Below are 12,071 nucleotides of genomic sequence, written 5' to 3' on the forward strand. Positions count from 1 at the left end.
TTCGTTGATGGCCCATTTCGAGCCGACAACTGCGCATTTTGCCGCACTTCGCGCTGCCACAAATGGGAGGGAGAGCGCCAGGCGTAGTTCCAAATCAATGATATAGGGGGCGCCGAGTTATACGGGGGGAGGGGGGGGTGGAGGGAAAACAGCCGTTTTTATTCATTGATGAGAAAATTGCATAATAATTATGTTAGTTGTATTTTTTGCTATTTATTTTTTTTAAAAATATATAATTATATTTTAACATTTAAAAATGTATGTGAATTATTACTTTTTACTTTGGGGGCCACAAGCTTTCTAATCTCAGATGTGCAGACTCGGGGATCCATTGCTTGAACGCTTGCAGCAAATCTGCGCAAAAATTAGAATAAAAATTAGCACACAATTACGAAGTAATTTTAAATATTACATTTCGGGTCCTCTTTCCAAACGACTCTGATTTTCTCTGCGCTATCAGCTTCTTTCACAATCAGTTGATTTACAAAGTTGGCATTTTTAGGTGCAAGGCTGAAGAAAATTATTTTAATTAAATTTAAAATCAGATTTTAATAAAGAAGTTACCTGGTAGCACTCTTGATGAGAGTGTTTGTGTTTAAAATGAGAGTGTGCTTGAACTCGGCCAGGGTGGGAAACACTTCGCCCTCCAAAATAAAGTAAGCCAGGTACTTGTACCTCTCGTGTCCCTTTGGAATTTCCATCTCCATCCGAGGCAATTCCCAGCCTACTTTTCCTTTGAAAAGTACAAAATTAGAACAACTATTAAGGGTACCTTTTTGATTTTACCATAAGTTCCTGTGACCCAACACATGATCTTCTGATTGCGCGTGTCGTACTTTGGAGGCGGATCGGCCAACGGTGCAGACAAACTGCACAAGCTCGGAGCAAAAACAGGAAGCCACTCGGGCTCAATAGAAGTGACACCTACAAATTTAAGAAATTTTAAATTCAGTCTGAGATCCCTTTAAATGTTCTGTACCTCTCATAAGGACGTTGGTGGTTTCGAAAAGCTCCTGGAAGATAACCCACTGTGGTTTGACCTTGGCTAGACTGCAGTTTGCTGGCATCAGCACTGGCTCCTCGAGCAATTCTGTTTTGTAAGCGCGCTTCCACTTGCTCTTGCCATCCTTCAGGTCGGACTCCTCCACCCTGAGCGCCACCTGATCCACACTGCCAGCTAGCAGGACCTGCCTCAATAGCCGACACTGCAATTGTGAAATATATAATAGAAAATAATCAAAAATGTTAATAATTTTCCTACTTGGGCATCTGAAGGAGGTTGAAGCAGAGGATCCATCGAGAGGTTAAGCTCAGGGTGGGCCATGTTGATTTCAGAGGTGAGCTGCGCCCTGAGCTTGGAAACTTCCCGAACACCCTTAAGCCGCAAACTGTGCTTTTCGCAAAACTGGGACAGAGCGTCCTCTCCCTGAATGGCAGCTTTGCTGGCTGCGTACAGGAGCCACAGGACAATTGCAGGGTCACCCAGCTCCTTTGCCTGCCCACTCAGGGCGCACTCCTTCACAGCCTTGCCTGCAATCCACAATTAGCTTACCTAAAAAACCATTTCCATTTAACCAAACCTGGGTCTAAAAGAAGCTGCTCAACAGAGAGGGTAGCCACCAGGTTGACAGCGTGTGGAATCAGCCCCTGATGCTGCAGACACAGCGTTAGAACTTTCCCAAATCTCGGTGTAACTGGAAACCGAGAAATTGCCTTTCCCAGCTCGGTCAGACCTCCAGAAGTCTTTCCTTCTGAAATTTTGGTTTGATAAATTTTTATAACAGAAAAATTCCCATTTTTGTACCTTTTGACGGTGGCTCCAGGGCTCCGAGCAGGGTCAACTTCACCTCTGCTGCCTTCAACTGCTCCATACTTGGTGGTGAGGGGAACGGGAAGTTGATCACCTTTTAATTTGGAATTTGATAATTTTTTTAAAAAAAAATCTTTAATATCTCACTTTATCAATGCCCATGGCCTTCATCTGGAGGAAGAGGTCATCCACAGGTCTGTTGAGGATGTCAGGGATGGAAAACTGCGGGAACTTATCATTAAAGACCGCTGAGGAGTAGAGACGGTAACAGTGTCCAGGTGCCACACGCCCTGCTCGTCCAGTACGTTGCTCTGCTGAGGCCTATGAGAATTTTTACAATGACGTAAATTGATTTTGGGAAGTTTATTTCAGACAGACCTTGGAAGTCCAATCCACCTCAAAGGTAGAGACGCCAGTGAGTTTGTCAGTTCGACGGTGCTTGGTGCGTCCAGTGTCCACAACATACTTGACACCAGGGATGGTGAGAGACGTCTCGGCAATATTAGTTGCAACCACACAAAGACGAGCACCAGTTGGTGGCGGGCGAAAAACAAGAGCCTGTTTGTGGCTTGGCAGTAATGAGTATAAAGGCAACACCCACAGCGGCTGACGGATTGCTGGCAACTCACAGTCAGCAATTTCGAGGTCATCATCTCCCTCCAATTCATCTGAAATTATCAGTCATTTAAAAATTTAATAACTCTGGTTGCTGTAAGTTGTGCACATTCACCATAAAATCAATTTTTTTTTTATAATTGAACCATTAAGTTAAAATAATTATGGCTCTTTAGCTTTTGTGTGAAATAAAAAATACCTGCGAGTTCATCCTCGGGCACAGTTTCAGCAAAAGAGTCGAGGCTGACAACGTTCAGCCCCATGCCTTTCTTCTTTTTCTTCTTCTTTCCACCCTTTTTCCTTAGAGAAGAGTCGAATTCTGCCTCCAACTGGTCCTCCTCTTTCTGCTCCTCCATAGGCTCTTTTTCCTCCTCATTTATCTTTTCCTCGTCCTTTTTATCCACATTTTGATTCAGAGGAAAGGCACTTCTCAACTTGTGCACCAAGAACTTGACCTGCAAAAGAGAAGTGTCCTGAGTTGAACATTATTGGATGGTTTAAATAACCTCCTTCTGCCCAGTCAGGAAGACGAGGATGCCACCGTCTGGAAGTTGAGTGTGAATTTTGCAAGTCTTCCTGTAGGCCTCACTCACATAGTCGTCAACAGTTTTGCGGGCAAAATGCACAGTAACTGGGAACTGTCTCGAGTCAACCTTGATGACAGGCGGGACAGTTCTGAAGAGTCGCGTGTTCTCAGTGAAGTCCTCCAGCCGCAGTGTGGCTGACATCACAATTAACTGTAAATTGGTTAAATTAGGAGCTACAGAGAGTTTTAAACAATTAAAAAAAATACAGAAAGAATAACAATTAAATAATCTGATAGAAGGGAAAAATTTAATCCTACAAGTATGATTTAAAAAATTAATAAAATGACACGAGTTCCCATTATAAATAACAAAAAATCAGCTAAATTGGATAGCACAATAATTAAATATTAAGTTTTTTTTTTAATTTTCAACATTCCACCGCAGATTTAAATTTCATACAAAGAAGGGAAAAAATAGGATTAATTTTAAATTTTACCTTAAGAGGGTCACCCCTTTGTTGCCTAAGACGGACAACTCTGGAGAGGAGACCAACAAGGATGTCAGTAAAGACACTGCGCTCGTGGGCCTCGTCAACAACCACCACTGAATACTTGGAAAGTAAAAGATCACGACGCGCCTCCCGCAGCAGCACACCGTCCGTCATGAAGAGAATTCGCGTGCTCGGAGTTGCATTGCCCTCAAAGCGGATCAGGTACGACACCTCACGCCCACTCAGGTTCATCTCCGAGGCCACGCGTGATGACATCGAAATTGCTGCCACTCGACGAGGCTCCGTCACGCAAATCATTTTCCCATTCCTGTTTGAATTTTGATTTTATCAATTGTTCACTGCAAATAAAAAACAAAAAAAATATCAACCTTGCATATCCCGCTTCGTACAAGAACTGAGGCACTTGAGTGGTCTTGCCAGAGCCCGTTTCTCCAGCCAGCACAACTATAGGGTTTTCGTTAATGGTCTCCATGATGACCTGCTCCTCAGCCAGGATGGGCAGCTTCATCCTTGCCTCCTGCACACTTGCAGACCTGTTCACCGACACAAAAACTGTCGGCCTCCCTTTTTCCGATGGCACCGTCCTCTGCTTTATCACATCAGGTGTGACCTTTTGCTCCTTGGGTTGCAAATCATTTAGCTTCGGTGTAAATTTAGGATTCAGAACAACAGGAGCTGGGGCCACTGATTTAATTATATCAACTAAAACTGTCGGTGCATCGTCCTCAGCAGTATCCTCGTCCTCCTCGTCATATTGAGCTAGAATTGAAATTAAAATTTTTGTCTGAAGGAAAATTTTAATTCTTACGCTTTATGACCTTTTCCTTCTTGAAAGTGTTTTCTTTAATCTTTTTGTGGTTAACGATGGAGGCAAAGTTGATGTCTTGCGGTGCTTGCACACTGGACAGCTCATCCAAAAGGGCACTTCTCTGTTAAGCATTATCATTAAATGTTCAAGAGACAAATTTTTAATTTTCCTCACTTTCTTTTTCTTCTCTTTCTTGGCCACGAGTCTTTCCAACTCCCGCCGCCGCTTCTTTGAGAGGAAGGGTCGACCCTGCTCCGCACCTTTTCTCCTTGCAGGCTGCACTTTGACCTTCTTTGAAGGCAGCGCCAGAGTGTTGCAAGCGTCATACGACGGCCGGTGTTTCTTACCCTCCGGTTGAAGCTGTTAAAACAAATTATTACATATTTTAAATTATACCAAAATGGATAATAATTTTAAAAATTAAAAAACCTCAATTTCGCATGGCAGTTCCACCAAAGTCTGGCTGACGGCGATTTTTTCTTCGCAGCGTTTTCGTTTCCTCTGCCGAGGCGCTTTGAAGCCTGCCTTGTTCATTTTACGAGATTTTGGAATAATTCTAAGTCAGAGATAGTTCGAAATCAATTTTAAATTAAACAATTCCTCGCTTGCCAAAAATCAAGTAAATAAGGCACGTGTTTTTTAAGCAATCAGGTGTTTACCCCCACTCCGGAGGTCACTGGACACACCCCTATTTAGATCCCCAGTTCCCCACTGATCCTCACAAAACATTTTGCAAATATTTTTATTCTGGTCTACATTTTTTCTTAATATATTCACATGCAATTCATTTTTTTTTTTCAAAATTGTGCTCTAGCAGAGTGAATTACATAAATTTCTAAATTTATTAAATTTTTACAAACAACAGAAAAATGTAAAATTCGAGGTTTTTGTGTCAACAAGGTTTGTGTTTACATACATATTAATTATGTATTTTATGTGCATTTTGTAGATTCTGTACATTACACTTTATTTTCTGTTTGGATTCAAGGGATGATTATGTATTTTTTATTAATTAATTTTGTTTTTTCATTTCCAGTCTCCAATCGTTCTTCTAAGATAAAAATTTGGACATAAAATTTGTCAAAAAAGGAAAACAAAATGAAGATTTTGAATATTTTGAAGACTATTCGAAACAACTGGAAGAAGAGCACCGTGGCCGCTTGCCTGGTGGCCTACGGAGTTGATTATGCGAGGGAGAGGCAGCGTGTCCAGGACATGATGAGGGTCTTTTGCAGAGACGCAGTGGCCCTTGGCCAGCAGTCGTCCTCGGCCTCTCGCAGAGTCACCGTCATCCTCAACCCTGCCGCCAACGGAAGGTTCAATATTTACTTTATTTTTTTTATTTCCTAAAAATATTAATTTATCTCAACACAGAAAAGCGGCAAAAGACTTTGAAAAGTACTGCGCCCCACTGCTGCATCTGGCTGGGCTGACAGTGAGTGTGGTGCACTCGGACAATGAGGGCCAGATCAAGGGTCTGCTGGACGTGATGGACAACACCGACTGTGTGGTGGTGGCTGGTGGCGACGGTTCGCTCTCAGAAGCGGTCACTGGTCTTCTGCGCCGGCCTGACGCTTCCTCGGCTGCCCAGCGATTGCCCATCGGCGTTGTCCCCCTCGGTGCCACCAACCAGGTGGCTCGGTCCATCTTTGGCACAAACTACCCTGCCAGGGAGGACTTCATTGCAGACGCCACCAACAGCATCCTCCAAAACAACACCAAGAAAATTGATGTCATGCGCATCCAACCCAAGAGTGTATGTTCTTTTTTATTATATTTTTTGAAATCATGTTATGTGTTGAAAGCAAATCATGTTACTAAACTGCAGGAATATTTTTCCGATATATTTGTAATATGTTATTTCAATTTATAACTGAAAAAGCTAAGTTCCAAATGATTCCAAAGTTTGCGAGTTCTGTTGAATTAAAAAATAATATATATACTTAAAATGGAGAATTTATAGAACGATTATTGAAATTATTTTAAAATCTTTAATATACTTTATATTTTATATTTAAATTTTGTTAAGGATCAGCATTTTAAACTTGGATCAGTTATTAGATCTCTAATTTTGAAACATGATATACAACAAGTTGCGGAAATTTCTTATTAAAAGTTTTTTTGCATCAAACATTTTTATTTATTTTTGAAATGTTTCTTTGCAGGAAAGCGGTGAAGGGAAGCCGGTGTTTGCGTTGGGTGAGGTGCAGTGGGGCGCCTACAGGGACGCTTATGTGCGCAGAAACAGGTACTGGCTGTACGGCCCTTGGCGGAGCTACGCCTCGATGGTGTTTTCCTGGCCAAAGCAGGAGCTTGGCTGGGAGTGCAAGGCGCGCGTCAAGTATGTCAAACCGTGCGCCGGGTGCAGCAAGTGCGGCGCCCAACACCTGGTAGCCCCCCAGCAGGAGCCACCAGCCAATCGACGATGGTGGCACTCCTTCTCTGTTAAGCCGGCGACCACCATTGAGAGTAATTAGTTGAAAATCAAAATAACTTGCAATAACTGAATTTGTTTTACAGAAAGGGCAGATTACAGCAAGGTGATCAACGAGGAGTGTGGCATGGAGCACGAGGTTGAGATCAATGTTGTCGACCTAAGCATTGCCACCCCCAACGCAACCCCCACCTTCCAAAGCTCCGAATCGGCACTTCAGGTTGCAATAGGTTTGGAGCTTAATTTCATTTTTAAAGTAGACACTTCAGGTTGTAATTTAACAGGACCTAAAGAAGTGGGTTTCACTGACTTTGTGAAGGAGGGTTGGAGCAGACTGCAGGGAAACCCTCCTACGTTCAATGAGGTCTTCTTGGCAAGGGAGCTTTGGTTCAAACCAGAAATCAAAGACAAAGAAGCAACAGAAGAGAAAAAAGAGGTAAACTTTTGTAATCAAGGTCTACTTAAATTTAAATACAAAAATTAAGGAGGAGGTGAAGACAGAGACGTACATGAGGTGGTTGTCAATTGACCACGAGAACTACGAACTGAACCCGATGCACATCACTCTGCAGCCGAATCGACTCAATATTTTCTGCCCCACAAGAACTTCCACTGTCCCAGCCTAAAATGATTTTCTGTGATGCGTTGAAATGATTAAAGAGACAGTTTAACAAAAACAGAACATTTATTTAATTACGGAATTCAATGAGAAGCTACATACTAAGACTTGGCAATTTTTTTTTATCTCGCCAGACATTTAGAATCGCGACCAGTTTTTCTAAAAAAGGTAAATGCCCCGTTGTTGCTGAATTGGAAATAAAAACATACACGAATCAAGTCATACATAACTGTAGGTTTACACGTCAAAGCATCACACAAACTAGTCCTTCTTCTTGTCTTCGATGGGCTTGACCTCTTCAGCTGGCCCCTTGGCCTTGGCCTCTTGCTCCATCTCGGCAGAGAAGCCAAATTCGTTCAGACGGGAAGGATCAGTCTTATAGATCCATCTTTGGTACAGGAATATGAAGAACACAATATCTGGAATAAATTCAATAATAAATATCCAGTTAAGAAATATAATAAATTGTAAATCAATTTCAACAAAGGTTCGCCGCAAATTAAATAAAAAGGGTAGTTTTTCATAGGACCCGAAATGGGGAATTTAGCAACTTAATAAGTTGGAGATTTAATTAATGTTGAAAAAGAACTATTGAAAAATTTTATAATTTTGGATATCGTCGGCTACGCGGCCAAATGGCCGATCTGGTAAATACCCCTGTGGGGAAAATGGCTAGTGGCCACTTTCCCCGTTGGGGAAAATGGCAGATGAGCATTTCCGGACAAATTTTTTTTAATGTTCCAATGCATTCAGTGTACAAATCTGCATCAGAAATAACCATAAAAGTATCAACTTTCTCAGTAGATGTCTCACTATCGCGAGTTAGGGGAGCAAAAGTAAGGCAGTGCCACGCCCCCTATACCAAGATCCACAGCATTCCCGCTTGCTGAATAATGCCAAAATTGTTTTAAATGCAATAAATGTTAAAAATAATGAAAATATCGAAAATAAAAAAAATATAAAAATAAAATTTTAATAAATTTAATAAAATACCTAACATAAATTAAGAAGTAAAATATCAGAATAAGCTGTAGTTTCGTCAATATTGTATTCCAAAGTGACAGCTTTTTCATGCATTTTGCATGGTAATGCAAAAAATTCTTTAAAATAGATATAATTTTAAAATCAAATAAATAGTAAAATATAGATTTTTTTATTAAAATATTTAACATGCAACCAGAAGCTTAATGTTGTATCCGAGCTAGATTTTACTTTAATAATTATTGCAATTTATAGTAAGTATTAGTAAAACTATTCATGAGATTATAATTAGAAGTGACGTCGGGGCATGTGAAATAAGAAAAAAATGCTTTTAATGCCAAAATTGTTTACTATTGTTCAAATAAAAGAATATAATTTAAATTAATTTAAATAAAATAAAATAATAAAAATATTGTAAAATACGATGAATTAATATAAAATTGTATTATAAAATATTATTATCAAGTTAAATTGAACAAAGAAAAGCAGGAAATAATTGCATAAGAGGTTTAATTTCGATTGTATTGTACGTTTTACTCTTTCAGTGCGGAATTAATTCCCTTTAAATTTCTTACGACAGTTGTATATTAAGGTTTAAAAGAAAATTAAGCCTACCAAATTATCTGCAATAACATGCTGAACTTTGGTTCAAATTTTGAAATCTGAACATAGAAAATTAGAGCAGATAATCAGTTTTTTGCTTCTCCTGTAAAATTTAAAAAAAGGCTCATCTGCCATTTTCCCCAACGGGGAAAGTGGCCACTAGCCATTTTCCCCACAGGGGTAATTACCAGATCGGCCATTTGGCCGCGTAGCCGACGATATGTGAAATAATTATTTTTCATTGAACTGAAATAAACACTATAAAATTTTAATGGCTTAAAAATTGAGCATTACCGTCTCTGAAGCATCCAAGTCTGTACATAGTAGGCATTTTGATGACAAAGGCAAAGATGTCGTCGATGAAGGTGTTGAGGAATTTGTAGCTCATCATGCGCCAGGGCAGATGTGCGACGGACTTGAGCTTGTAGTTGATGAAGAGTTGAGGTGTCATCATGATGAAACCGAAGGTGAGCAGGAAGCCGTACAGCATCGACAGCACCCAGGAGTACCAGCCCTTGTGTTCCTCGTAAAGTAGAGAGTAGACACAGTAGCCGCCCAGCAGCGGGAAAAGCGCCCAGGACAGATACTTGTAGGCCATCATGTCGTACTGGCGAGTACTTGAGTTCACATAGGACCCCTTGTCCTTAAACTCTATTCTTGGGATGAAGCCTAAGATCTTTTGCTCACCCACTTTCACATCCATCACCTGAAAAGCAGAAAAATATTTAATGCTACTAACTTTCCTAACTTATTTTTACTGAAATTCAATGTTTTTTATATTTAAGAGCCTGGTGTACATTCCTTAATAAGTAATATAGATAGAACCTCCTACCAATTTATTTAATTCATCGAAAGGGAACCAACTCAAACAACCCATCTCCGTGGGCCATCAACCCAACCTTGAGGCTCTTTTGGTTAAAAATATATTAAATTTAAAATTGCATGAAGTCAAAGAATCCATTATCATATATTAAGCTAAACAGATGCAAATTTTCTATTAAAAAAATAAATAAAACGTTTAATTGCAGAAATTAAAGACTAATATTGCTTACCTTATGAATTTTCCATATCTCTATGCCAAGTCCAACAAAGCAAGAAATGCGCACAACGGTGTTGGTGTCGTTGTCCAGGACATAGAGGAGAACCACCGTGGACTGAAAGACGTTGAAGAATACGGATCGCACCGAGAGTCCTTCCAACGACTTTCGATTGTTCCAGAATTGGATGTCTGCAAGTTTTCAAATCAGCACCGTCCAGGTACAAAAATTTCAAAATTGACTTGCCATTTTTGAAAGCAAGGATCTCAAAGATGGAGTGGAGGATGGAGATGGCAAAGGTGAGACCCAGAAGGTAGGGTGACGTCTCGAGCAGGGCCTCCTTGAGTGAGTCCTGGTCGACATCTTCGTCGTCGGCAAATGTGTCCCCAAATACACCGGACGTCCACTTGTTACGCATGGATTGGGCAGCGTACAACTGCCAACGCAGCAGAGACAAAGGCTGGAAAGTCACCTGCAGTTTTAGCTCCCTGCGAAACAAATAGAGAGTGATTTAATTAATGCTCCTTTTGGATCCCAATTTAAACAGATTAAGATTTAGACTGCCTGACAAAGTTTTGTTTTTCTATTTTCAATAGTAAACAATTTTTCAACAAAAGGAAGAAGTCCATTTTCTTCACTTCTTTATTTTTGTTTTTATTTAAAACCCAAAATAGGACCTTTCTCTTATTTTAAATCAGTGATTTCGTTTTTAAGATTGCAGATAAATTTGCTTACAAGGTGGTGTCGTTAATGGGCTGGTAGTCGCGCTGCATGTTCCAATAGTCATTCATGTAAACCACTGGCTTGTAGAAGTTTCCTCCAGGAAGAAACACAACATCTGAAACGAAAAATTTAAAAATTATTATAGAAGTGAATTTTATTTTGAATAAGACAATTTAAAATAATAATTATAATCTCCAAAATCTGCCAATTATAATTTATTTTTCTTTCAAAAATAAACTGAGTTTACTATTAGACAAAATCTGACAATTGAGAAAAGGTACTGACACTCGTCAAGAGGCGGTGGGACAGATCCCTGAACCCAGTTGGTGAAGTCAGTGATGATGTTAACGGTGATGTTGGGGTGCCAGTGGGAGACGACCTCTTTCTTGGTTGTCTCTGCTTTCTTCTGGTGCTCTTCGGAGGCGGCGGTCTCGCCAGTCAGCAGGTTGTGCGTTTTGACGTAGTGTCTTTTCTTGAAGCGATTCATCATCCTTTGTGCGTAGGCAACATCTTTGCCCACATACTTCGGAGACTTTGGGTCAGGGCTGCGTCCCGCCTTGGTGACATAAACATGCAAAAAGATGGAGCCGTTGTTGCGCAGCTTCTGTGAGGTTGGAAAGGAAAAGGACGTTGAATAGGATCCGTCCTGCTCAGGCCCGCTTGTCCAGTCTCCGTACATCAGATTTTGTTTGCTCCACACCAACGCCTTCTCATCCCCGAATTCGCTGAAGTGCTCATTCTCGGACAGAAACATGTACAAGTCCTGAAAAACGGAGACGTGTTGCAAAAAAGAAGACATTTTACATGAAATGAATACCATCAGGGTTCCGTTTTCAAAGATGTTGACCGCCGGGCTGGCTACAACACTTGGCTGCGAAGAGGGGCCGACGGGTGCCTGTGGCTTTTTAAAGAAGGACATGACAAAATATATGACCAGTCCGCGCATCACCATCGACTTAACCACGGACATAAAAGACTCTCGTGCGGAGCCCTGTTGTTGCTCGCCCTGCGGGTCAGTGAAAATAAGAAATATTAAAAAAAACAAAATATTTTGCGTCAAAAAATATACTTCTGCGGCAGGTTGGTCTGTGGCTGCTGCGGCATTATCTGTCGTGGCCACCTGATCGTCGCCGGAGCTCATCTTCTCTATTATTTTGATTTCACCCTTGAAGCGCTGGTTCCTCGAACCTGAGAAACGTGCGTCCTCGTCCCCGATTCGATAGATTTTCCAAAAGATCTCTCACTGCGAAAGATTCAGGATTTTTATCGTCGTGAAAAAGTCACCATGACCACAAGCACAGTATAAATGGGCGGGGCCGATTAGGGCGGAGGGGGTCGGGAGTCATTAAGGAAAACTTGTTAATTACAAGTTACAAGTAAAACCCGCGAAAGCCGTCAATTCT

At 40.9% G+C, this 12,071-nt stretch overlaps 3 protein-coding genes across 3 annotated transcripts; 1 reads left to right on the forward strand and 2 right to left on the reverse strand.

The window, feature by feature from the left end:
* Nucleotides 1-199: 199 nt before the first annotated feature.
* LOC132202667 (probable ATP-dependent RNA helicase kurz) lies at nt 200-4,923 on the reverse strand. The gene is made up of 17 exons (XM_059629728.1): nt 4,701-4,923; nt 4,446-4,631; nt 4,272-4,392; nt 3,832-4,222; nt 3,449-3,770; nt 2,932-3,162; nt 2,625-2,880; nt 2,189-2,478; nt 1,958-2,131; nt 1,805-1,904; nt 1,581-1,751; nt 1,262-1,530; nt 980-1,205; nt 787-924; nt 565-733; nt 413-510; nt 200-354 (listed from the first exon to the last, which is right to left on the reverse strand). Exons 1-17 carry the CDS (start codon nt 4,803-4,805, stop codon nt 278-280), a joined length of 3,324 nt encoding a protein of 1,107 aa, XP_059485711.1. The 5' UTR covers nt 4,806-4,923; the 3' UTR covers nt 200-277.
* A 40-nt stretch (nt 4,924-4,963) lies between these two features.
* On the forward strand, nt 4,964-7,381 carry LOC132202670 (acylglycerol kinase, mitochondrial). Its single transcript, XM_059629731.1, has 7 exons — nt 4,964-5,171; nt 5,308-5,587; nt 5,646-6,027; nt 6,437-6,740; nt 6,792-6,935; nt 6,990-7,141; nt 7,191-7,381. The coding sequence occupies exons 2-7, from the start codon at nt 5,370-5,372 to the stop codon at nt 7,329-7,331; spliced, it is 1,341 nt and encodes a 446-aa protein (XP_059485714.1). The 5' UTR covers nt 4,964-5,171; nt 5,308-5,369; the 3' UTR covers nt 7,332-7,381.
* On the reverse strand, nt 7,372-11,985 carry LOC132202669 (putative lipid scramblase CLPTM1). Its single transcript, XM_059629730.1, has 8 exons — nt 11,738-11,985; nt 11,486-11,674; nt 10,954-11,431; nt 10,681-10,783; nt 10,192-10,433; nt 9,961-10,136; nt 9,203-9,614; nt 7,372-7,743 (listed from the first exon to the last, which is right to left on the reverse strand). Exons 1-8 carry the CDS (start codon nt 11,807-11,809, stop codon nt 7,586-7,588), a joined length of 1,830 nt encoding a protein of 609 aa, XP_059485713.1. The 5' UTR covers nt 11,810-11,985; the 3' UTR covers nt 7,372-7,585.
* Between the last annotated feature and the right edge of the window lie 86 nt (nt 11,986-12,071).

This window comes from Neocloeon triangulifer, unplaced genomic scaffold, assembly GCF_031216515.1.
Source record: "Neocloeon triangulifer isolate White Clay Creek 2 clone unplaced genomic scaffold, ASM3121651v1 ptg000015l, whole genome shotgun sequence".
NCBI lineage: Eukaryota > Metazoa > Arthropoda > Insecta > Ephemeroptera > Baetidae > Neocloeon > Neocloeon triangulifer.